The 24,623-nt window shown below is 46.0% G+C and overlaps 2 protein-coding genes across 2 annotated transcripts in view; one reads left to right on the top strand and one right to left on the bottom strand.

The window, feature by feature from the left end:
• Positions 1–24,623, top strand: part of LOC126530902 (uncharacterized) — a 174,594-nt gene that overhangs the window by 69,812 nt on the left and 80,159 nt on the right. The gene's annotated exons all lie outside the window — the stretch shown is intronic.
• Positions 1–24,623, bottom strand: part of LOC126530903 (corticotropin-releasing factor-binding protein) — a 121,585-nt gene that overhangs the window by 57,515 nt on the left and 39,447 nt on the right. The window contains exon 2 of the mRNA XM_050178229.3: positions 4,813–4,873. Coding sequence (XP_050034186.1) covers positions 4,813–4,873 — 61 coding nt within the window. The remainder of the gene's footprint in view (positions 1–4,812; positions 4,874–24,623) is intronic.

The following is a 24,623-nucleotide window of genomic DNA, read 5'->3' as shown; positions in this document are numbered from 1 at the left end:
TGTGTCCTTGACAATACATGCGTACGTTCACTTCCTTAGAATACATTTTGCATTCCATTGCCATAAGTTCGCCCGTTGGTGACCCTCTATAATCAACGTTACTACGACCATACTGCTTACACTGTTTAGCTAGCTTTGCAAAAACAGCGGCGTTAGTTCAAAAGGAAAATGTTTGCGCTAAAGCTCTTGATGGGTAGTTTTGTCCTTGAGGACTTTTGCGAATGTTTCAAAACGTACCGACAACTTCCGCCCAGGTAACCGAACCGCATAGTGAGAGAGAGTGTATTTGCACTACTTTAATATGACAGGATCATTCGCCTTGTGGATATTGGTAACCCTGGATAATGAAAATGTTTAATGTACCTATGAAAATTAAACTTAGAAGATACATGTATTTACGGTGTCTTAATTATTTTTTTCTTTTGGCAAGAGCCTTCTATACACGAGTTCTTGTTTGTATTTTATCTGCCCAATATGTAAAAAGCTACTCAGCTCATTTTCGAATTCTCCCATTGTGATATGGCCACAAGAGGATTGGGTTTTATTTAGCCAGTCAATGCGTGTTCACAGTACACTTTGGCGTTGGCATTGGTTTCCCTCCAACTCTAGTTGGCACGGTTGCGCCTACCACAGCATTATTTGTCATGTTGTCACGCTTAGTTGAAGCCATACCACAGCATTGTTTGTGATGCTGTCACGCTTAGTTGAAGCCATATAAGCTGCATGATATGGACGCGGAATAGGAGTATATGCTTTTCGTAAAGTTTTGCGTTGTACATAGGAATAACGTACTCAGACATGAAACACCGCATAAAAAGAATACGGTCGTCTTTGGTTAGGTTTGGGTAGGTTAGGTTACCTTAGGGTTTATATCAGGCCAGATAAACGCGAAATATTTTGCCCTGGAAGTTTGGCGCAACCGTTGAGATGGTCCAACTATCCTACATATGAACGCGATTTATTTCAAGAAGTCCCAGCGTCAGCCTTTTCTTCATGAGAACAAGGGAGCGTTCCCTGCTTGCTATCTAGCATCATTATCAGCTGCGTTGAGAGAAAAAGACTGACAACTGTCATTTTGTACTCACCTATAACATTCTTAACAACGTTGTCCTTGAACTTTTCTTCTGAATGTAGTATATGTATATTCTACTTTTTCCCAAGTGGTTAGATCTCGTGTTTTCTAGATTGCGTACCCGGCTGCAGAGAGATAAGGAGCCGCATTAGGGAGCGGCCATTTTATTACCTCACAGCGGCCGGCGGCGTTTACGGTTGCTCGTGCGCCTGATGCTCTGGACGGCTCGACTACGTGACGTTCGCCTAAGAACGCATGGCCACGATGGATGTGGAAGAATCCTTTGCTCGACGAGCCAGTGTCACGTTTCCTATAGCTTCTCTCTACGTGAACGCGGAAATGTCACGCCCAATAAATAGGGAGCGCGTCACGGTGAATATGGGGGAAGCGTCCTTCCAAGTTTCTGGGCGACGTTATAAATGCAGTGCCCTTTTAGGACAGCCTCAAACTTCTTTTCTTTTTTGGGATCACGTTAACGAGAGAGCTCAGGGGAAGGACGTGAAGACATATTGCGAAGTCTGCTCGTGTTTATCATGTTATCCCGTTGCGCCGCTAGCCCCGAGGTCGAGGGCTTAACTCCTGGCAACGGTGACCGCATTCTTGTGGTGCCTGGGTTATAAAAACGCCTAGTGTCGGGATTAAGCGTGTGCTAAAGAGTTCGGTGGCCTATATGAATCGGGAACAGTCCAGTAACGCTTTCGTGCTAGTTCAAGTTGGCTATATTGAGAGGCGTTAGTTAGTAAAAAAACAATTAGTAACTAGTAGAAGGAAATAAACCACTGCACCAAAATTTTATCGCTCAAAGAAGCTAACGCTTGCTTTTTTTATCTTTTTTCTTTTTAGGACGTGTCGTCAAAGCAACCTTTGTCATATACTGCAAATTCGAACATTGGGACGTCAAAATGTGCAATGTGTGCCGAATATGTGCGTATTGGCACATTTGATGCATCAAATACGTTAGCATAGTGTCCTTTACGTGCCTCTAGTATAAAGTTTGTGTCTCTAACTTCAAAACCGCATTGGTCACTGCCTTAGTGGTATAAGCGACCGTTTTCTCATTTCTTTTCGCTAATTATGGACACACGCCTGAACATTATGTTAATGTAGCGCACTAGCGCGTCACTAGAGATTGCTGTATCACTACGAAGAAAGCCAATTACAAGGTTTGGAACGCACCCACTGTTTCCGCAAAACACTCATTCGCACACAAAAATACAGGCTGCCCTCGACAGATCTGCAGAAACAAAAATGGTACATCACCGAATACAAGTTTTCAGCAAGTGGATTCGGGTGCTAAATGGTGGCAGCAGGAAAGGTAAGAAAGGTCACGTCGCTAGTCTTTTTGACTGATATGAAATAACCGAGACGAGCGTTGCCGAGTTAGCGCAGAGAGGGGCCCGCGGGGGGCCTTTAACGCGTTTGCAACTGTGCGCTTGCAAATAGCGCTCATATTTACTGCAGTCGTTGATTCGAAGTGCCATAATGAAGTCCAGACGTATCAGAGAGAAAGGGAAAGTCACCGAAAGGGCTGGCATTTGAACTGCAGCAGCAGCGTCTTTTGGAGCAGTGTTAAGGAGACTCAAATGGACAGTAAAGCCCCCTATTTCTGTCTCCCAGCAAGCAACACTAAGGTCAAGAAGGGCCCGGGAAGTCTTGTTGCTGTCACGCTCCTTTGGGCCGCTCAATGGATGGTGTCCGAGGTTTCCGCACTGGGTCTAATGTGAGCCTCACGTCCACGTATCCGACTAGCTCAGGCCAGTGCTTTAAGGAGACGACGCTCCACTTCCGGCCTACATCGGAGCGACTCGATTCCTTCCTTCCGGCCTGCACGCGCAAGGCGCTTAACGGCTCCCGAAGGAATGGTGACGCTCCCACGGCAAAAATAATTCGTTAGGAAACGCGGCGCGCGGCACGGAGGCGTGCACTCGACGCTGAGTCATTCCATGCCTCGCCATTTTGCTCGCTGCGGAGACCCATCAACGGCTTGCACAGTGCGAAACAGCCCCTGGAGACAATCCGACTGGAGCGTGACATCTACCCCCAGCGGCGGCAAATAAATATAATTGGCAGCGGCCCGCCTGCTGTGTCGCGATTCAAGTTTTATTTTTTGTTGGTGCTCCTCTGCCTAAAATAGCCGATCTTGCCTCTGTACTTCACGTTCCGCCACTTTGTGCCTTCCACAACAACTAACTGTGTTAATTGAAGTTGCGAATGCCCTTCTACTATATGCAAATGTTTCGACAAACAATGAACTGCGTGGTGATGACTTGGGGCACCACCGCCAACGCGCCAACCTTCTAGCGAGGAAGCTTGTTATAGCTTTGAGAAGGCAAAATAGAAAAAAGTAAAAAAATAAAAATAAAGTGGGGCACTGTTCTTAGGATGGCTTAAGCAATCGCTTGTAGAAAAGTAGCCCGCACTTCACATGCGTAAGCTTCCATGACAGAGTACGAGCAGTTTAGGAAACAGTGAAGCCCGGTCGCACATTCACGTGGGTACGAGGTAACCCCACGCTGCGCGTAAGCGCTTCGTTCATTTACCATCCATTGAGCGTGCCTTTCCACAGAGAAGGTGAAGGCCTCAGAAGGTGAGGGCGGGAAACTGCAAACCATTCACGCCTATTTAACTATGTACTCACAATGTAATGTAACAGCTTCCTTTCTATACTTCTCGCACTTTGAATTGCTGTACAAAGGGCACTCCCGTACTATAAACGGGAGAGCGTGAACGGGAGAATAAACGGGAGAAATGGCGAGACGGTGCGGCGTGACGTTGCCAAGAACAAGCTAGGCCCGTGTATCATCGGCATGCGCTCAGTCTGAGTCACCGGATGCCACGCGCGTGGAGTGTGATACCTGATTTCACCGTTTTACCACTGTCCAGTTATCCCTCGGTGCAAGACGCGCCTAGTGTAGCAAACTTTCTTGACAGTTATGGCCGGCTTCATACAGAAAGATTCTGTTATAATGAGAGTGCGCGTATATGGAATGCCGTGAACCGCAAAATGACCTGGTGATAGACTGCAGGGTCATCTAGGAAAAACATCGCTGACGTTACTGATCATCTACGATGGTTTCTGGAACAATTTTGATAGAAGTAACTCCATTACAACATGTATCGCTCGATCAATCAGTCGATGAATCGATACCACATGTAATGCATAGAGAATGCATAAAGACACGCCATGATATTTCAGTAGATATGTTCTGCTGCTCCCGAGAACGTGCTAGGCCGCGAGTTGACTACGGCCAGCCGCTCCCTGATGAGGTGGTGTGCAAGGAACTCTTTGATTGTACGTTAAACAACCCCAGAGGGTCGAAATTAACCAGGAGCTCCGAAATACGGTTTCTATCATTTCCTTTGTTTTTCTTTGAGCTGATAAGTTCCGTGAACGAAAGAACGAAGGGCCGCGGTATTGTAACACTTATATTCCAATTCTCTTGTTTTTCAAGCTTAGTCAGTGGATCGAGAGGCGATCCGCCCATGTTATCACCAAGATTGGAAGGCCGTCAGTGGTGGCTGATATCAGCCAAGATAGCTCACAAACACAAATTCTTAACTAGTGATATTCACCAAGGTACAGGGTAACAGCAGCCTAATTACATATTTTTTAAATTTTTTTTTTTTTTTTTTTTTGGGGGGGGGGGGTTCAGTCTTTTGGTGGTCATTGATATGAAAGATTAGGCTGGTATTTCAAGCATGGCATGCATAATTGTAAGAAAAATGAAGCTGCCACTCACCGCCCCCGGAAGTTGGATGCTCTAACCGGAAATATGGGTTGGGATTTTGAATGAGGTATTGCTGAAAGAAAAAGAAAACAAGACAGAAAACCATGTTACTTTCGACATAGTGTCGTTACGCTAAGAAATAGGAAGAACGTGTTCACACGTTTTTTTTTTTATTGAAATGAATATTAGGAGAGGTTGACGCCTTTATGGTGGCACCGGCTACTCCTTGTCACTTGGCAGAGGAACCAGGGGTGCGATCTTGAACGCGTTCCAAAATAGAACGGAGGCGGTTCGTTCCACCGAGCCAAATACGATTCGTCAATTTGAAATGTGCTGAACGCCATGACGTCAATTGTGACGTGATATCTGCTGTCAATCATTCCGTGTCGTCTGCTATCGGACGAACGGAACGGAACATACCGCCTATTTCGTGACGTAAAGAACGAACCGCCTCCGTTCTATTTTGGAACGCGTACAAGATCGCACCCCAGATTTGCATAAAAAGGAAGAATAGCGACACGAAATATGGCACTCAGTAGAACACTGGATGAATAAAAAATATACAGTCCAACAGTACATGAGTCGCAAAGTTCTGTGCATTAGTTCAGTCCACATACGCGTATATAAAGTCAGATGTTTTGAACAGCCAAAACACACAACACATGCAATGCACTGCAACTACAGAACAGGATTATACATTATGCGTAAAAGTTGCGATCACCACATAAACCAATCATGAACCACGAACAACGTTTGTGTTACTCATTTAGCGTATTCGGATCATCTGATACCTAATATTTTCCCAAAATGTTGGTGTCCTCTAAAAACTTTTTCAGAGCAAGAAACGCTCTTTCTTGAAGGCCCGCAGTTGGCCATGGGCCAAGTATCTTTGTTAGAGTGAATGGTCTTTTGTCTAATATAAACAAATTATGCAAACCGACGCATTTGAAGGCCCGCAGTTGGCCATGGGCCAAGTATCTTTTTTAGAGTGAATGGTCTTTTGTCTAATATAAACAAATTATGCAAACCGACGCATTTGAAGGCTACTGGTTTGAGTCAGCGTTTGTGATCCGAACTGAGTGACCGAACGATATACCCAGTAGACTTTCTCTTCTTCTTTTAATCTTTCCGTCCCCTTTTCCCTTTCCCCAGTGTAGGGTAGCCAACCGGGCTCAGTCCTGGTTAACCTCCCTACCTTTCCTTTATCATTTGCTCTCTCTATAAACAAATTAGCTTGCAGTACCGTTCTTTGTGTATCGTATTTCGTGCTCTCGAGAATATGATGCACATCTTCGTTTGGATGACCACAAGAAGACTGCGGACTAGAGAAACGTTTTATCCTGTACAACAACTGCTTCGTAAATGCAGTACCAAGACGCAGGCGGTGTACCAATGTTTCAAATTTTCGGTTGTCTCTTAGATTTTCCGGCATTGATAAGTTTATACATGGGTCTATAAAGTATAACTCCGAGTTTTTAGTTTGCTGATCAAACCAGGTAGTTTTGCTGAGGCGACAGGAAAGCTGTCTCAGGAGCAGACGGACTTCACTACGAAATAGAGGAAGATTGGTTGTCTCCACGCTATTGTGCGCCCGATTCGCAGCTGCGTCCGCTGCAGTATTACCAGGAATATTGCATTGCCCAGGTATCCACTGGAATGCAATTACGTGGTTCATTGCGCTTCCTTTTGTAAGTTCTTTGGGTGTCTCATACAATAGTAACGTGTTCAAAGAATTTTTCTTATTGCTCTGTAGTAATGTGAGAGCGGCTTGCGAATCGCTAAAGATAACCCCTTTTTGCGAATGTTTTTCTGATGTTATGAAACGCAAAGCACACAGGATTGCAAACAGTTCTGCCACGGTGGAAGACTTCTCTCTGGATAATTTTAATGTTTGCTCTAGCGCTAAATGTGGAATGACGAATGCAGAAGTCGAGGAATTTTTATGACACGAACCATCTGTATTAACGTGGATGTACTGGGGATATAAGGAGTAAATTTGGAAGAGTGCCAGTTGTTGTGCGGCTACTATGAACATGTCTCTCTTAGATATAATCCCGTCAACCGATATTTCTATTTTAAGACATGTTAACATCCCGGGAGGGTAACAAGCATCCACTTTGCATAATTCAAATCTTGGTAATAATGCTTTATGTTCTCGAACAACATCGTGAATTTTGCTTTTGTTTCTTTCGGTAAGCGCGAGGTTTAATGAATGCTTCTCGTGTTGGGTTAAGACGCGATAAATATGTCGGCATGTTTCGTATATGCGTGACATGTTTCAAAGGAGACCTAAGCAAATTCAATTTGCACATACCTAGAAATGGGCTTTTTTTTTCTTTTTTGAAGCGAAGCTTTCCCTTCCATCTTTCTTTTACTTTCCCTCTTCTGCTGCAGCTGATACTAGAGAGTTTTAGTTTAGGGAACGCAAGCGGTTTGCATACGCAAGAAGTAAGGGCCACGGTACTGCGCATGCGCAGACATCTACGTTTGGTTCTACGCATGCGCAGTGCCGTCGCCCCTATTTCTTGCGTACGCAAGCCGCTTGCGTCCCCTAAACTAAAGCTCTCTACTGTCTAGCACACCGCGTCGGGGGTGGTTCAGAGCGTGTGCATACATGACAGGAACGCGGTAGAGAGGAAAGGCAACGCGAGAAACTCGTTTGGACATTTGCATCGCGTCGAATGTGTGCAATGCCCTCTGGAGCTCCCTGGGCGTCCCCATATTAGCCTCTCGAGAGCTGTCATGATCTGTGACCCCCCGCAAAAGCATTAGAAAAATTGCAGCGTTTTCTTTTCTACTAATGTGCAAGTCCAGAGGGAAGCTAGACAGAATGGTAGATAGGAGGGGGAAGAGGAGGCAGAATATGTGTAGAACCGATGCAGAAGCTAAATGAGTGAATAACAGCCTTGCCACTCTTCGCATGCAGTTCCCATACGGCAACGCGTCGGCTCACAGTTTGGCTCGGGATCTCGCGCGCCGAGCCTCGTCCGCGGATGTGGACGGCGTGAATGAGGAGGAGAGACACGAGGAACCCTACGAGACTTATTATGAAATAGCCCATCGGTATCGCTTGAGGCGTCGTGCGCTCCCACCACCGGCCAAGCAACTCGACAAAACGCAAGCGGTCGCGTTTCGGCGACTTCAGACAAATACATACCCACACCCAAAATACATTAACAAAATCACAGGGGGCAGGGAAAGCGACAAATGTAGGCTCTGTTCAGAAACAGGAACACTCACACACATAATGTGGGAATGCACCTCGCTCCCGTTCTCTCATCCCCCCGTCAGCAGCGAGACTGACTGGACAGCCTGGCTCAGTTCCGGGGACGTCTACCGACCACTTGAACTGGTGGACTGGGCGGAAAAGGCCAAGCAGGCCCAAGGCCTTACTTGAGCCCTAACCCTCAGCCACGTCCCTCTTTACCTTTCCCCCTTTCAATAAAGTTTATCACCACCACCATCACCACCCATACGGGGCGAGGGGGAGGAGCTGACGCGAAAAGGCAAGGAAACGCCACTACTATAGATAGCTGCGGGCAAACGGGATAAATTTAAGTTCAAGGTACGGTACGGTAAGTTTCTGCTATTTCTGAAAAATAAACACCATCCAAATTTGTCAATCGGACAACTTACGCAGGGCGTGCAGAAGCAGAGCCGCATTAATTAAAGTGCACCGCAGGGTCTAGGTGACACTACAGAAGCGGTCACACATCAAGTCAACTTCTGTGCCCGCCGCGGCAGCCTTACGGCTATGACATTGCTCGAAGTCATGGGCTAGATACCAAACGCGGCAGCAGCGTTTCGACGGGGGGAAATAAACAACGCTCGTGCACTTAGATTTTGGGGCACGTTAACCAACACCCCGGTGTCAAAATTAATCCAGACTCCACCACTGCGGCGTGCTTCATAATCCGATAGTGGTTTTTGCACGTACGGCCCCATATTTCAATGAAAGTTTTATACCTCTACGATGATGCGATGTGCCACGAGACAATAAATATGCTCAACCTTCTCAGAGGTTATAAAATATGGCGCACAACAACGCCTACAGCAAAACATCTCCCCCTGTGTGTTTTGTCCACTACGCAGACAAACACAGTGATGCACGCAAGGTAACGTCTAACATTAACCCACCACTCTCGTGTTGGACTACATGTTGAAGTAAACAAATATTCGCCGTCAACATCACCGCTAATTATCATCGATCAAGGCAAACAGCACAGAAAGCTTCTCTTACATCCATTCCCACAGTGCGTGGGATCCGCATATTTTTTCATGTAGTTCATTGTAAACAAGAAAATGTAATAGCCCTAATTCAATGCTTTAAGGCGGTAAACAACACACAAATTAGAATCGCGTTCAACAGTCTCGGCCCAAGAATCAGGCCTGGGCGTTTGCACCAGAATTCTCCAGCAGGATGTGGTCGCTCCATTGTGCGCTACGTGTAGGTTCAGTAAAGATACTGCTTAAACAAATGCGTGGCAATGGTTTATTGGTGAAATCATATCGCATGTTAATGCATCATTGCTTCAGTGCGTTGATTTTAATATAACAGCAACGTCGGAGAAATGGAGGTTACGAGCCAAGGCTGCAGCGGTGAATACCGATAAATTTCAGCCGACAGTCGAAACCCACTAAGATCCCAGAACCCCGCTAACGTTAGCCAAGCTGTTCGAAAAAAAAAGGAAAAAGCTTGAAAAAAAAAACATGTTTTGCAAGATGCGATATTAAGACCTATGGTCTGACGATTGAACACCATAGGTCTTAAAATCGTATCTTGCAGCATGTTTTTTTTTTTTCTTTTCTTTTTCGTTGAACAGCTTGGCTAACGTTAGTTGGGACACACGGCATAAGCTTTCTCCTCTGCGGTATGATTATGCAGTTGCTTCAGTAGATTGGCTGTTGCTCTTCAGATGCAACGCAATAGCATCGACGGAACGTGTGATACGTATTTGTTTGCGCTCCTGATTGCTACAGGGTTGTCGCAAATCTCCTCCCGCTTGACCAACAGTGACACTCGGTTACGCGGACGGTCGAACACTAGAACTATGGCGGGATGCTTTGGCTTGCTGTTCTGCACCGGAGATAATAGGAGTGGTGCAGAGGCATACGGCAATAAACTAAGTGATATCAGTAAGGATGTTGTGAAATATGCTGGCACAACTAGTAATCAGCTAGCGCAAGACAGTAATAATTGGAGATCGGTGGGAGGGGCATTCGTCTTGCCGGAGGCAATACAGCTTCGACTGGGGCTAGTTTATACGGCATCGTTCGCTATGGCACCGTTCAATGTGTGTCTGAGTGAGTGAGTGAATAAACCTTTATTTATAAACCTCCAGGAAAACACGATAAAACGCGAACCCGGCTAATCCCACGACGGGACTGACAGATCTAGTCTGCCGGCCCGATCGCGGGCGCGCTGGACGGCCAGGATTTGGTCCTCAAAGACAGGACTTCGCAGGAGCGCGTTTCACTCTTCCTTGGTCAACTTCGGGCCCAGCGACCCGCACTCAATGTGTGTGTGTGTCTTTTCTTGTCCTTCGTATAACAGTATAGCGCAGCAAGGAGAACGTTGGCAGGAGGCATAAAAATAGGCAACTGCTGCTGCTGCTGCTGCTGCTGCTGCTGCTGATGATGATGATGATGATGATAATGATACGGTGACGATGATAAAAAGGGCGAGTAAGTGCATACGACCAACTAAGATTTCTAAATCGGACACAGCGGATTCATACAAAAATAATAATAATCTCAATCGTCCCCCAAAGCAAGCGAGTGCACGCTCGTGCGTGTGTGTGCGCGTGTGTCGCCGCTGTCGTTAATCAAAATGAGATGATTTTCCTGATAATCCTTTACTGTAATAGGAATCGAACCCTTGAAGTCTTTCGCGTATAGTGAAATGGCTGCGGCTCTGCCAATTCAGCCGAAAATTCGTATCAGTTCTCGGAACGCCTCCTAGCAATCATTCTGCTGCAGGGGGCATCGCTGTTGCGTATTGGCAATGGACACTTAACTAGAATACAGGGGCGCTATAACTTGAAATTATTCCGTGGTGGTTTTTATCCAGTCTCCTGGCTTCAAATTTACGGAACCATCGATGCAAGCGTAGACGGGGACTCTCAACGTTTTCCTTAAAAAAAAAAAGCTGAGAACAAATGCTCTCAGTGTTATCTGGAGCGCCTCTTTCTTTGTTTAAAAGCAAATACCGTGACAGGTTTTCCTCGGCCCACCGGTTGGGCAGAGGCGAGGAGGGCGCAGAAGTGGTGGTTCTAGTGGGGCCCAGCCAGAGGAGCGAACGCACATCACCGGGAGAGGAGGGTTGCGCGAGCGTCTCCTATCGGTGCGAGTGGTGCTCGTGTCACGTGGGCGTTACCCAGCAGAGGCAGAAGTGAGGAGAGTAGTGTGGGCGTCTGCGATTGGTCTGCTTCCCCTCGGTGAGCTTTTCGTGACTGTTCTACGATCGCGGCGGCAAAGTACGACTACGGGGCGCAAAAAATAAACGCTCTTAAAATACGCGAAAAGGGACCCTTAGCAAAGAAGAGTTTGCAGAGCGACGTCGTCTACGGGCCGAAGAAGGCTGGACAGCCGTTATACTGCCAAGAGTGACGCGGAACCGTAGCGACGTCTGGACCACATTTGAAAGCTCAACGCCGTAGAGCGAAACGTCAGAAACCATCTTCGACTGCTGCGTTAACAATTACTTCAAGACGCGCTACGTTAATGACTTTCGATGCGGTGCGGCTGGTCGGGAGTGGTTGAAATCAAACATCATTATCAATAGCCTATAAATAAAATAAATTGACGCCATTGATCGCTCGACGAAAACCTTTGCCTTTACTTGTTCATAACATTACATTACAAACGTGTATCATCAAGAAATTAATAAAGCCTTAACTAGGATGTTTTCAGGCTAGTGCTTCTACATATTTTACATTTAAATGATCCCCATACTATTCAGCCGTATAAAAGTCTATTCGCTTATATAGATAATCATCTTCGATGGTCTCTGCACAACGTCTTCTTAGAGCGGCTATGTAGCAACTTGATTTTGGACAAGAGCGCTTAATAAGAGAAATTCATGTGTCACTGAAAAAAAAAAATGTTTTATGATACTTCGACACAAAAGTGGTTCGAATACATAACGTAAATACTCCCGATTTTTATAGCCGTAGCGACATACACGCGTGGATTTCGCATCCAATATGTCATTTAACGCACGCAAGATGGTTTCTGCGGTGGAGACAGTTGATCGGTTCTATGAGCCACATTTTCATTGATACTCTTGCCTATATCACTGCGAGATGAATTGAGGTATCGACTACCAAAACGTATACTTTCCGTTGACGAGTACTGTATCTGCTGAAACCAATCGGGAAACATTGAAATGTTAGAACAAGGTAAGCAAACACCGTTTTACTTAGCTTCGTTGTGCGCAGGCACAGGCTACACAAGTGTTGTGTTTCGCTCAAAATATACCCTAATTCACTTTCAACCCAATTTTCAGTATACAAATTCATTGTCGCTGGGGGCTACGAGCCGCTAGCGTCATGCAGAGCGATCGACGTGCAACCATTCTTTATTCTTTTTCGAACGGCGTAGTCGTGGCTGTTCCAGAAAAAATATATATATATATTTTTATTCGGCATAATAATGCATCTTTAGTGCGTACGTGAGCTTTCGTGGTTTTGTGACGTTGCGTATCAGCCCGGCGAAGTGGGCGAGGCCCGAGATTGTTTGACATATAGTAAAAGGGCTAATCGAGAAAAAGGTTTAGAATCGAAAGATTTCTCTCTTTATTTTTTTCGGTATAATGATGTATAATTCCATCCATTTTGAGATGGAGTTTTCACAGCTTTGGCGATATTAGAGTACAGACAGTATAATGAAGTGTTCGACGCCAGAAAAAAATTTGACCGTTCGTGGAGAGCTAACAGCATAAATGGAATAAAATACTGATTGGAATAGCTTCACTCTATAGTGTAAACCAGTGCGTGCACCTGAAACCAGTGAATTGAAGACCAATCTGTACGTATAAACCTGTTGTTTCAAACACGCCTTAACGCAACGCCAGCGCGAGTTTTGTAGAGGATCGTGATATCATTGCTCAGTCACAGGTAACATTTCAGATTGAAACGACTAGCTTTCATTTTCCAATTACCCTAACATTTACATTAGCAGAGCAAAGTCATTAAGCTGTGATGACACTCCAACTGCCTCGGCTCTCTTTCCCAAGTGGAGAGCCAGGTGCACCGCGTTTCTTTTCCTTTTTTTTTTCTTTCTTTTGTTGAAGGGTTGGGGGGGGGGGGGGGGGGGGTGAGGGGTTAGAGGGCTGTAGCTTCTTTGTAATTATTCCCTTACCCGCTTTCCCCAGCACAGGGTAGCCAGCCGGTCTGAAAACTCGCTAACCTCCCTCTCTTTTCGTCTATTCCTGCTTCCTTCCATACTTAGTTGTCACTGACTACAGTGTGTCCACTTGATTTCTGCGGCCCACCGAAGTTTAAGATCATACTCGGGAGTGTCTGCAAAAATTACTCCTTGCCAGACTTTATACATGAAAGATAATTTTCATGGGTGCCGCCATATTTGATAGGCAGTGGCGCCATCTATGGGTAGTCAGCATGCTGGCTTGGGCGAGTGTTCCTGTTATATGCCATGGTATACGCTCAGTGGTGGTTTGTGGTGGTTGCTCTTGCTCTCGCGTGGTCTATTTAGTATGACGTGTCCTATTCTAATTGGGAAGCGGTTCTGTGAGACGTACTGAACTGATTTAAGTCGGCATGGCGTTGGTGTGGAAGGACCACACCCAGCGCGATGCGCGCTCGCGTGTTTTACCCTACAATCACCCTCGGAGATCAGTTGCGCATTTCTGAAAACTCGTTTCCTTAATGTGACTTTACTGCCGCATTCCCACTATAGTTCTAGGCTGTGATTTAGCAGCAATGAGCAATTAAGAAACATATGGCTATCCCAACAGCGTCGGTACCGTTCTGCCACGGAATAAGGTGTGCTGTTTACTTTCACAAGCGTTCAAATTATCTGCGGGAACACTGCGCGATTACCTCCTTCTTTAACCGATGTTTTCGACCAATAATGAAATAGTCTTGGTTAGCAATAGCAGCCAATGTGCAGTGCAAATGTCACTTCACACTGGCAATGCAAAGGCGCCGGTTCTCTTCGTCGAGTGTGTCACTTGTCAATTGATCTAGTGAGCGGCTGCGGATTGCGTGAGCGTCCGAAGCAGTGGTAGAAGCCGGGTTATGTTTGTTCAATATAGCGCATGGTCCAAGCATGCGGCATGATCATGCGAAGTCTTAACGCGGCGTTAGCCCTGATTTCTTTCTTTTTATGTGTGTGTGTGTGTGGGGGGGGGGGGGGGGGTGCGTGTGCGTGTGTTCGGCGAAAGGAGATGATGATCGAGAACAGATTTGTTATTTTTTTCTTTGTTTTTTCTTCGCTCTTGTTCATCCAGTCCATTAAAACGCACCCACCCATCCTGCGGAAATTGAGTCCTCAGGAATAGCTGTCGGATTCTTTCATGCTATCCCCTTTGGATATGACTGACTTAAAGGGCGAAAACGCAATGCTCAAGCATAACGCTTATATGTGTCTTTCTGGTTTACCAACAGCAGTGATAGCTGTGAGCAACGCCATCGGCCTCATACAGATAGCTAACGTAGACAAAGCAAAGGGATTTCGATCCTACTAGACTTTCAATCACGCGTTTCAAGTCTCCCAGATGCGTGAGAACAATGCTGGTGGCTGACGCGGATGCCTCATAACGATGGGCACTTGGATGTTTTGGGGTGGCATTGGGTTGGCCGTACACGAGAACTCTTAGGGTTTTAGTTCCCGCGACAAGCTATCAGGTGCAAGATTTTCCGGTCCACGCTGGCAATTCAAAGGCGCCGGTTCTCTTCACCGAGTGAAAGCCGGAACAGCCGAAGTAGCTTACAACACATATATACTCGCACTGCGGCGGACCATGGACGCCGCATGTTTGCGCAGCCAAGAGAAATTTCCGCATACTGTAGTCACCGCTGCATCGAAAAGCTAAACAGTAGTTCTTCGAAGACCTTATATCAACTGACATCTCATACACTCCCTCCCCACCAAAAAAACATTCAGAAATCTCAAAATCGTTGTGCAGCATGCGATGACAACACCTTCAAGGAGTGCCGCGCCGGCTCGCACAAACCAGAGAGGGGAAAAGGCTTGCCGCGCGCACTTTCCTCCCCGCCCGACGAAAACTTCTCGATACGCAAGTGACGCGTTTCACTCTAAAGCGCGTCATTTATTCAGCTCTGATCTGCGTTCTTTGTGTCAGCTGTCACGCCTGTAATTTTAGCCCTGCGTGCGGCGCTAAGCTATCTCTCTTGAGGGGCTCAAAAAGCTGCAGTGAAAATTTATTCTGATCGGCGAAATTTATTCCTCAGTGTTGCCCGAGTTCGACACGGTTAAATATATTGCAGAGCTCACATGGAGCAAACCGGCAGGTATTTCGGTTTACACTCACCGCGTTTGTTTAAGTCAATCCCTTCACTCCCCCTTCGCCCTTCCCCACTTAAAGAAGAGAAGAAAGACACGGCCAGAAAGCTAGCGAAATTTGAGTCATTTCCACTTTACGGAAGCCTTTAGGTTGCGCACATGCGTGCTCCTTCGACATAAGCGTCAGATAAAATTGCAGCGAAAGAGCTGAGACAATACGTTCGGTGCATGCGTGAAATTTGAATAAGACGCCATGTACTCGTAGCTGCATATATGTATGTATATATGTTTATTTCGGTGTCTCTGCGGACACGTTCTGATGCTTATCTTCACAGGTAGCTTAGCAATGCACGCTTCGGATGCGGGTGAAAAGTTGGGGCTGGAGAGAGAGTAAAACATCTTTATTAATAATATTTCAATGGCGAGAGCAGTGTGGGAGGAACCCTCAGTCCAGGGTCGGAGGGTTCACATGGAACACGTTAAGGAGGGGCCAATCGCTCTTTATGATGGAAATGAACAGCGCAACGTCTACGCAGAGCATAGGAAAGAAGACACACACAGCGGTGGTGTGTGTTTTCTTGCGGTCTGCCTAAAAACTGCGTTGTTTATTTCCATCACGCATCTGTACCAAGTTGTCCAAATGTCCGCTCTTCTGAACATCATTTCCGAGGCGAAAAATTAAGCTCATAATATCTGATGCTGGTAAGACTGTAAAACGCAAGGTAACCATTTGGTATTCCGTTGCAATGATTTGGCGAGTGCTAGGCCTGTATGCTAGATAGTCTCTGAAGATGTAATCTTCCTCGTCAAGCACCATAGGCAGATGCTGACATTATAGGATAAACTGGCTAGACGGTCCCTATAGTTAAGCGAAACACGCCTGTCCCGCTTTCTGATGACCTCGCATTATATGCCGTGAGTCGGGAATACAAGTTGCCTCCGAAGAAAAAGAGAAAGCGAAGAAGGAAAAAGAAAACCCGCTGTTTTATTTAATGAACGAAACAGCCACGGCTTCCGCAGCGGCGCTGCGTGTTATTTACTTTTTGTTTTCTGCTTCTATTTGTTTGTTTCTTTCTTTCTTTGTGTGCAAAGTACACGGCTATTTTTGCGGTCCACGATTCAAACTCGGTTAGTTGGTGAAGCTTCATCCTACAGCGCTCGCCTATGGAAACACAATGTCAAGGACGTACACGGAGGTACGAGGCTGAACAGGTTACGCTAGCGCAATAAGGGTGTCTCACCCTTATTGGGGCATTTCACCAACTAGCAGTGGCGTAGCTAGGTCGTCTGGCACCCGGGGCTGATAGGTTTTCTGTCAACCGCCCCTCCACCCACCCTCCCCCGGGTGTGGTCGAGGAAGGCGAGGATATGAACAATTTCCGGGTGTCTTCAGACGTATATGACCCCTCCCCCTCCCCCCCCCCCCCCCCCCCCAACTGGCCCCTTGCACCCGGGGCCAGTTGGGTGAATTTGGTGTCCAAAAAATTAGTCCCCGCACGTCAGGGTAATTTTTTCTGATGTGCTGTTAGTGCCATGTATACTGCCGACTTGGTAAGCCGCGGTCAGTTCAATTGAATTCTTTGTGCCTTGTGTACTTCGACATGGTCGGTAGATTGTTCGCGTAGAGCTACGAAGAGCCCGGTTTTTCTTGTTTGTTTGATCGATTAGGTTTTCGTTGCCTTTTCAATAAGTTATTCTCCTTTGTCTTGTATGCTCGTCACTTTCTTCACGTCAATCATGGTCATCTTCATTGTCAACAAACGATTACCATCGATTCGGGTAAGGTCACCGGGTACCACGACTTCTATACAGTGCGAGCAATCCGCAAGCAAAAATCTTTGATAAAGCTACATTTTTGCGCTTCTTGATTAAACTTATGCACGCAGTGCACTGACTTCTAGTAACTATTTTGTTTCGAGACCAACTGTTATCTCTAAAGCTTTTGTTTGTAATTTTAGTGTTTTGCCTGCCAATACCTCCACCTGATTATGAGGCACGCCGGAGTGGAAAGCCTTGGATGAATTTTGACCACCTTTTAATCCTGCGCCCAATGCACGGTAAGCGGACGTTTTTGCATTTCGCTCCCGTAGATACGCGGCCGCCGTGGCCGGGATTTCATCCCGCGACCTCGTGCTTAGCCGCGCACCACCAAAGCCGCTACGCCGCCATGGAGGCTTCGAAAGTTCTTACTTTACTTCGAAACGTCAGAATTGCGCGTGGAAAAACAAACATATTATTAGGGATATTCCGAAAGCGCATAGCTAAAATTGTTAGCTAGTCTCCTCGCCCTGGTAAGTCTGAAATTTGGTCTGACAAATACCTTGCCACATTGTAGGCTAAAAAAAAAAAATGTTTTTTTTCTAGAGGGGCTGAAGTGTTTGTCACTCTACTAGCTCTGTGCCTTCTTCCTCTCGCCTTTATCGATGCTGGGTGTCTGTTCCTACTTTCCTCCGTGCTCTAAACAAACAGCCAAAGTGACAAATAAACACCAACCAATAAACTTCCGTGACGGCGGATATTGCACGACCGCAGGGACCTTCAGCAAGTAACGACGCTCGTTAACTCTGAGGCCAGCCGTAGTATGGGCGAGGCTTCAGCGTCGCGTATAGTTGCGGCGTCCGAGTAGCGTCTCTGAGGCGGCACAGAGACAGTATACGCAACCTCGCTGACGTCAACGGCAAGATCAATAAAGAAGTGATCACGGATCAGCTCCTGATCGCTGCTCTCGTTGGCTTTGCAATCCCTGCGCGGTCCCAGCTCATCCTCTGTTCTTGGACGCATGATGCCGGAGCTTATACGGACTGGAGTCTCGGTAAATAAATGATTGCACGCGCAACGCTCGTCGTAATCCTGTTAACGCAGCAAGAGCTTCGCCGGACGCTCCGAGATTAATCCTACGAGGAGAGATATAGAAAATAAACAGATCTGAAGTTGGCACATGCAATCGAAACAGAAAATGAAGTGATCATTGGTTCGGAATGCAAGTACCAATCTCATTCCCCAAGCTCTGTCTGGGGCACAGGAACGAATGCAAACCGACAAGCGTCGTTTTACTCCCGATAATAACAGAAGGAGCCAATATAGCCAGTGACTGAGAAGGAACACGTGGATCACTTACGGAACCGTATTTATGAAGGGGCACTCAATGCAATGCATTGGCTTCTTTTATGTTTGCTATGAAATAAATAAAGAGAAAGTGAGGGAAAGAACATCCCGAAGAGCAGGACACAGTAAGAAGTTTGGTATGCTTTCTTTTTCTCTCCTCAAACGATAAAAGTTGTTTACGTCGGTGTTGTCCTGATAAGTTGCCTTCGGAATATACTCCGATAATATCGTCGCTGGGCTATCCCCCACGTCGCTAAGAGTAATGTTTGAGCTCGTCATAATACTTGCATCGGAATACACTCTCTTGAATCTACCACAATGGATGTCACTGGCGAAGAGTAGTTACATTTAGGTGCATGAGATCGTTGCGCAGTTCGCTTTCCGTGATGTCAGAGTTGTTAAAGGGTCTCAGTGCGGTAGAACACCGCCTTGTGTCCGCAAGCAATACCCGCAGCAAGCAATGGCCTTCTTTTCTCCTTTTCTTTTCTTTTTTCCTTTCTTATTTTTTTTTTTAGTTTTTCCAAAGTGCGAGGGGAGAAGTGGTTGGCAAGATCACTTGGTTGCACATACGCTTGGTCGTATTAATCGAAACAGTGGAAACGGTTTTCGTTGACAAGCAAACGCTTCGTCAATTGTGGATTTTTTTTTTTCATTGGTCGCTTCACAATTGCAGGGGGCACATTTGGAGAAAATTCCCGTTTATCCCAATTTGCAAGGGATTGGCCACAACACAATTGTTAAACGTGCATTCTGGGCTGCAGGTACTCCTTTTTCAGGTTATGTTGTTGCTGTCATTGGAACACATTAAAAATTGTATCTACGAGCGGGCTATCCGAAAAAGTAATTAACAAAGCGAATCCGCTCGTAAATGAGAATATAAAGAAAGAAAAATGGTGCACATCCGATGCACTGTAGAAATTATTTCTAGCGAAGCCGGCCAAGGCTAAATGTCGCTACACGGTTGTGTAGGTTGTGGTCATTCCTCGCGTATCGAGCAGTGGAATCCACGACAACTGCATCCTGCAACCGTTCTCGACCACCTTTGCGAAGCTTTCATAAAAGCCTATGCGTTCAAGATATGGACGGATCAACAGCGGTTAATAGTCTTCTCTGCGGTTACGTTAACGATTAACGGGGCCTAGCACCGCCTGCGTGTCGAAGGAACAACTTCCGGAGGAGCAAAGCTAAAGCCGGTGTGAGGCCGATTATCTGCAGGCTGGCTCGCGTGACCACCAGGCGAGAAACTAACGAGCGACGTAAAACCTCGAAGGGACTAGACGAAGGAAAAAAAAACCGCCTCCATTCCACCCTGCGAACTAGGGAATGTACAGCTAAGCTGTTGCCGACGTTAGACCACCAAAACTGACGTCAGATGACGTTATACCACTTTTAGGTTGCACTTTTTGGCCGCGGTGATCGCGCTGCGAGTCGACGGGATATCACGATTCGCGTTCATCGCCGTCGCGGGCGGCGCACCGAGATCAATAATCAGAGAAACCGAGGTGCAGGCGACGCGACGCGTCCTCTTCGACTCCCAACAGTACCGCGCGGTTACGCCATTTGGGTGGGCGCGTTCGTCGAAACGACTCCCGCGCCCTTCCGCCGCGCGTCAACCGCACCAAAAATACCGCCATGTGGTTCCAGCTTGACACCACGATCGCACGCCTACTTTTCTCGTACAAGAGTTAACCTGCCCTGTTAGCGTAAACCGCCAGCGCTAACTTGCGGCGTGTGCGTCGCGTCACATAACACGTCAGGTTGTCTATGAGTTACTAAAGAAAGAAGAAAAAAGATACAGAAACGATGGACTGCTGATACTGATGCAATGAAAACTGTTTACATTGAATCAGTCATAAAATCATTAGGAACATCTTGGTGGTTTCCAGAAAAAAGGATAAAATGTTGGCGTGGAAAGGGTTTAGGCAAATTTCAGTACTTCACACGACTTGTTCTTTATATACTGTATATGTAAGCAATAAAAGGCTGGTGAAGCGAACGGCAACGCGGGTAGCAAGGGTAACGTTGAAGCTTCTAAAAAGCTACTGTTCTATTTTTTTTTGTTAAGGAATGGTGCACTTGAATGTATATATTTCTTGCACAAAGGACATTTAGGTAGTGTTCCTTGTTTCATTGCGTATTTCCGCAGAGAACGCAGTCATTCAGCAGCACGTGTATACATGAGCCGATTCGTTATAGTCGGCGCTCCTGTCTGTCGAGGCTTCCGGTGACCATCTTTCAATCTATGTTGCGCAGAAACACTCCGCCACCAATAACCACTTGGCGTGGTGGCCAGAGAAAGCTATTCGATCTAAAATCGTAACCTTCCGGTTTAATATCCCATATAGTTGCCCCCCCCCCCCCCCCCCCCGCTTTTCTTTTTTCCATTCAGTTCGTTGTCTAGCAATTTTAACTCATCCGCAAGAGATGCTGCCTCAAATACATATTTTAAAAATTACTGACCTTTGATTCAATCACAAAGACACCTTAGGTGATATTGGTTACATACGCACTATGTAGTCGGCAATAACCTAAAAATGTAGTGGCATATCTACCGCTGGCCAACACAAAATAGAATTTCACAGATGCGCCAGCCAATTAAGTTTGCCAATTTCCGTGACGTCCAGTGGTTTCCGTTTTCCTGCATGTCTCGTACGGCTAATTTCACCGTACAGATCTCTCTTAGTGTCTTTGTGTTTTTATGTATTCGCGCCTACGTCTGAAACCTGAACATCTTCGCAATTTTAGGGAGAGATCACGATCAAGTGCTCAGCCGAAGATGATGCTTTAACTGGAAACAAGTAGCTTCTTTTTTCCAAATATACAACCTATCATTTACATTAGCAGAGCAATGTAATTTAAATTGCGAGTGCACTGCAGCTAGCGGTGGCTCTCTCACGGATACCATTCGGGGCAAGCGCTGGCTCACCCCGCCCCAAGTACTATGTTACGGAGAGCGGAAGAACGCAAGACAGATGTGCTGCGGTTTTGTAGGTGGAGCTTGTACGGAATTATTAGGTTGTCACCGAGTGTGGCAACTATGTAACTGTGTATGGTAACTATGTCTCCAATACTAATTTCTGTGACAGGCTGGTATTCAGGGCTTAGGAAAAAAATCATTGCTTCGTGGACGATTAATGTGTTAAAAAAGTGAACCCAGTTCCACGCAGTGAAATTTGTCAAAACAGCAAAGCGGCTGCTAATTTGTCAAGCTTAAACTCGTGCTTAGCGCGATTTTCATTAATCTTTTGTCTCGTTGTCATCGTTTTGCTGGATTCGAGCTTCGGTTCCGGATTGCGCACACTCTTCAGTTGCGTGAGGTCGTGATCAAACCACAGTCTGTCACACACCTTGCAGCTGTGGCCGCATTCACGGTCGATAAATTCTGTCTTGAACTGTCCATCGGCACCCTCCCTGGGAGGTATCTCTCTACGTCGACGTCTCTGCTCGGCCTCCTACGCTCGAAGTTGGGGGTTAGCTTGCCTGTACTGGCGCTTCGCTTGGGTTGCCTTCAGTTGAAAGTCGGGGATTGGCCTGCTTCCACCGGCGCTTGACCTGCGCTTCGCGTTCTCGATCCTCGGCTGTAGTGGCTTCCCTCAGCTGGCGCTTTGCTTGCGCTTCTACCTCTCGAAGCTCGACATTTGCGCGACGTCCGCGCTTCCGCTCTTGTGCGAGCTTCCGCTAGCGCCGACCGGAATCCATGGGGCTAAAGGGCGCGCGCCGGCGAAACACCTGCTCCTAAACCCCTCTTGCCTGATTATCTGCCTGATTAACTGCCTGATTATCTTTCCATTAGCCCATGGAATACCTAGTGAGCAAGTTGATGGGAAAGAGCTTAGGAGGGAACATACATACATACATACATACATACATACATACATACATACATACATACATACATACATACATACATACATACATACACATACACATACACATACACATACATACATACATACATACATACATACAGTGGCGTAGCCAGAAATTTAGTTGGGGGGGGGGGGGGGGGGGGCTCACATTGCAGCTCGGCCTCCTCCTAAGAGGAAACATTAGGTCGGATGCTCCTATCTAAATACATGTAGAAGGAGAATTCGTTTTTCTCGGCAACCACTGCACCATATTTGATGAGGTTTGTTCCATTTAAAAGAAAAAACTTAAATTCTAGTGCCTGTTTGTTTCGAATTTTCGATTTAGGTCGGCAGTATATTGTTGACAAGTGGCAAAAATCACAAATTTTCAGAGAACGAAACAATGAAGTTTACAACACTGTAAATCAGCAATGAAAATTGATATCACAATTCTGTGAATTGCACATAATAGCACATCTACAGCGGAAAAAATTGATATGTTACACATGATTCTCAAAAATTAAGTATTATGTAAATACGGCTCTTGCAGAACCCTTGTACATAACATAACCAATTCACGTAAGATACAAATAGACTTACTTATCAAATTTGTCCACTTTGAATGGTGTAATCGATGCCGTTTACAGAACCTCGATATCTGTTCTTGATGCAGAGCTATTAATTTGTAAACTTCGTCCTTCTATTTTTTCGGAGTATCGAATTTTTCACAATATTTTAAACAAAGTTCCGGCCCTAAATCGAAATTCCGCTTCCAACAGACACTAGAATTGAACGTACTCTCTCCAATGCAACAACTTTCATTAAAAGCGATTCAGGAGTTATCTCAGAAAAGCGTTTCTGCGTTTTACATGTATCTGAATAGGCCGCGTCGGAGTTGGGCCCAAGCTAAAGCTTCCATTTAAACAATTTGCTGGGGATCAAATACATGAATAATAACTGCATTGCCATTGCCAAAGATGCTGCAAATGAATTCTTTATTGCTACGCACTGTAAATACAAGTAAAATAGGTATTTTTTCATAAAATAATATACTCGTATGTGTGAAAAATTGTGCTCACCATAACTGATGCCTATGCTTCTATGTCTTTGTCTACTTAATAAGTAAAGAAAATATCACACGAACTTTAGAACTACATCAGTCCGAAACCAGCAAAGCAGTGCATGCCGCTGATATGAAGAATGTAAAGGCCATGGAATGAACAAGTTGAAGACAAATATGTTAATGAAACTGTGTCATTCAAGATCCTTGTTTACATTCTTGTACATATGTAACGCCAGTGAAAAATCTCAATGACGCTGTCATTTGTTTAAATGTATTATGCAGGAGCAGCTGTCACCGGTCGCGTATTGTGAGTGATTGCACCGAAATTATAGTCGCTGCAGAGAGCACGTATAAAAAGCAGGAGTTCTGCAGAATATACGAGGGCGAGTCGAATGAAAGCGAGCCATTGCGAATATATGACAAACGGGGTACATTATTTAAACGTAGCCTCCATGAGCATTTAGACGTTTGTCCCATTGACTAACGAGCCGCGTAATTCCCGTCTCATAAAGCTCCTGGGGTTGCTGCTTCAAAACGTCTCCAATTGACGTTCACGTCATCGTCCGAGACGAATCTGGTTCCCTTGAGCTGTTTTTTCGGTTGCCCCAAAATGTGGAAGTCGCAAGGCGACAGATCTGAGCTGTATGGCGGATATTGCAGCGTTCCCCACTTGAATTTCGCCAGTTTTATATTAACCACATCAGCGACGTGGGGACGGGCATTGTCGTGGAACAAGCTGACCCCATTCGTCAATTTTTCACGTAGTTTGTTCTTGATTGCAACACGCAGCCGATCCGGCGTTTCACAATATCGGAAACAATTGATAGTCTCTCATGATTTAGCAAATTCTATCAGTAATGGCCCCTGACGATCGAAAAATAAGTCAACAACATCAATGATGGCCTTTGCTTTGTTTTGGGGTGGTGAATTCGAATGTTTCCATTGTAAGCTTTGGCGTCATGTTTCAGGCTCATAGTAGTGGCACCATGGTCCGTCCCCGATCACAATTGCAGACAAGAAATTGTCACCCTTATTGTGATACCGAATCAGATGAGTAAAGACAGCACCGAACTTCTCCGTACCCTGGCGGTGGTTCAAAATCTTGGGAATCCATTGCGCACACAAGAGCCGATAACCGAGATGTTCATGAATTATGGCGTGAACGGTGACGGTGAACCGAACCGTGACTGATCATCACACGCTCTGCCAGTTCATCGATGCTTAACCTTCGTTCTTGTGTTATCAGCTCATCAACCTTTGCAATTTTGTTAGGGGTGATTGCACGATCCCTTTGGTCCGGTCTGGGATCGTCTTTGCAA

This window comes from Dermacentor andersoni, chromosome 5 (genome assembly GCF_023375885.2).
Source record: "Dermacentor andersoni chromosome 5, qqDerAnde1_hic_scaffold, whole genome shotgun sequence".
Taxonomy (NCBI): Eukaryota; Metazoa; Arthropoda; class Arachnida; order Ixodida; family Ixodidae; genus Dermacentor; species Dermacentor andersoni.
The sequence above is the reverse complement of the archived record's forward strand: the minus strand, read 5'-3'. Positions and strand labels throughout refer to the sequence as shown.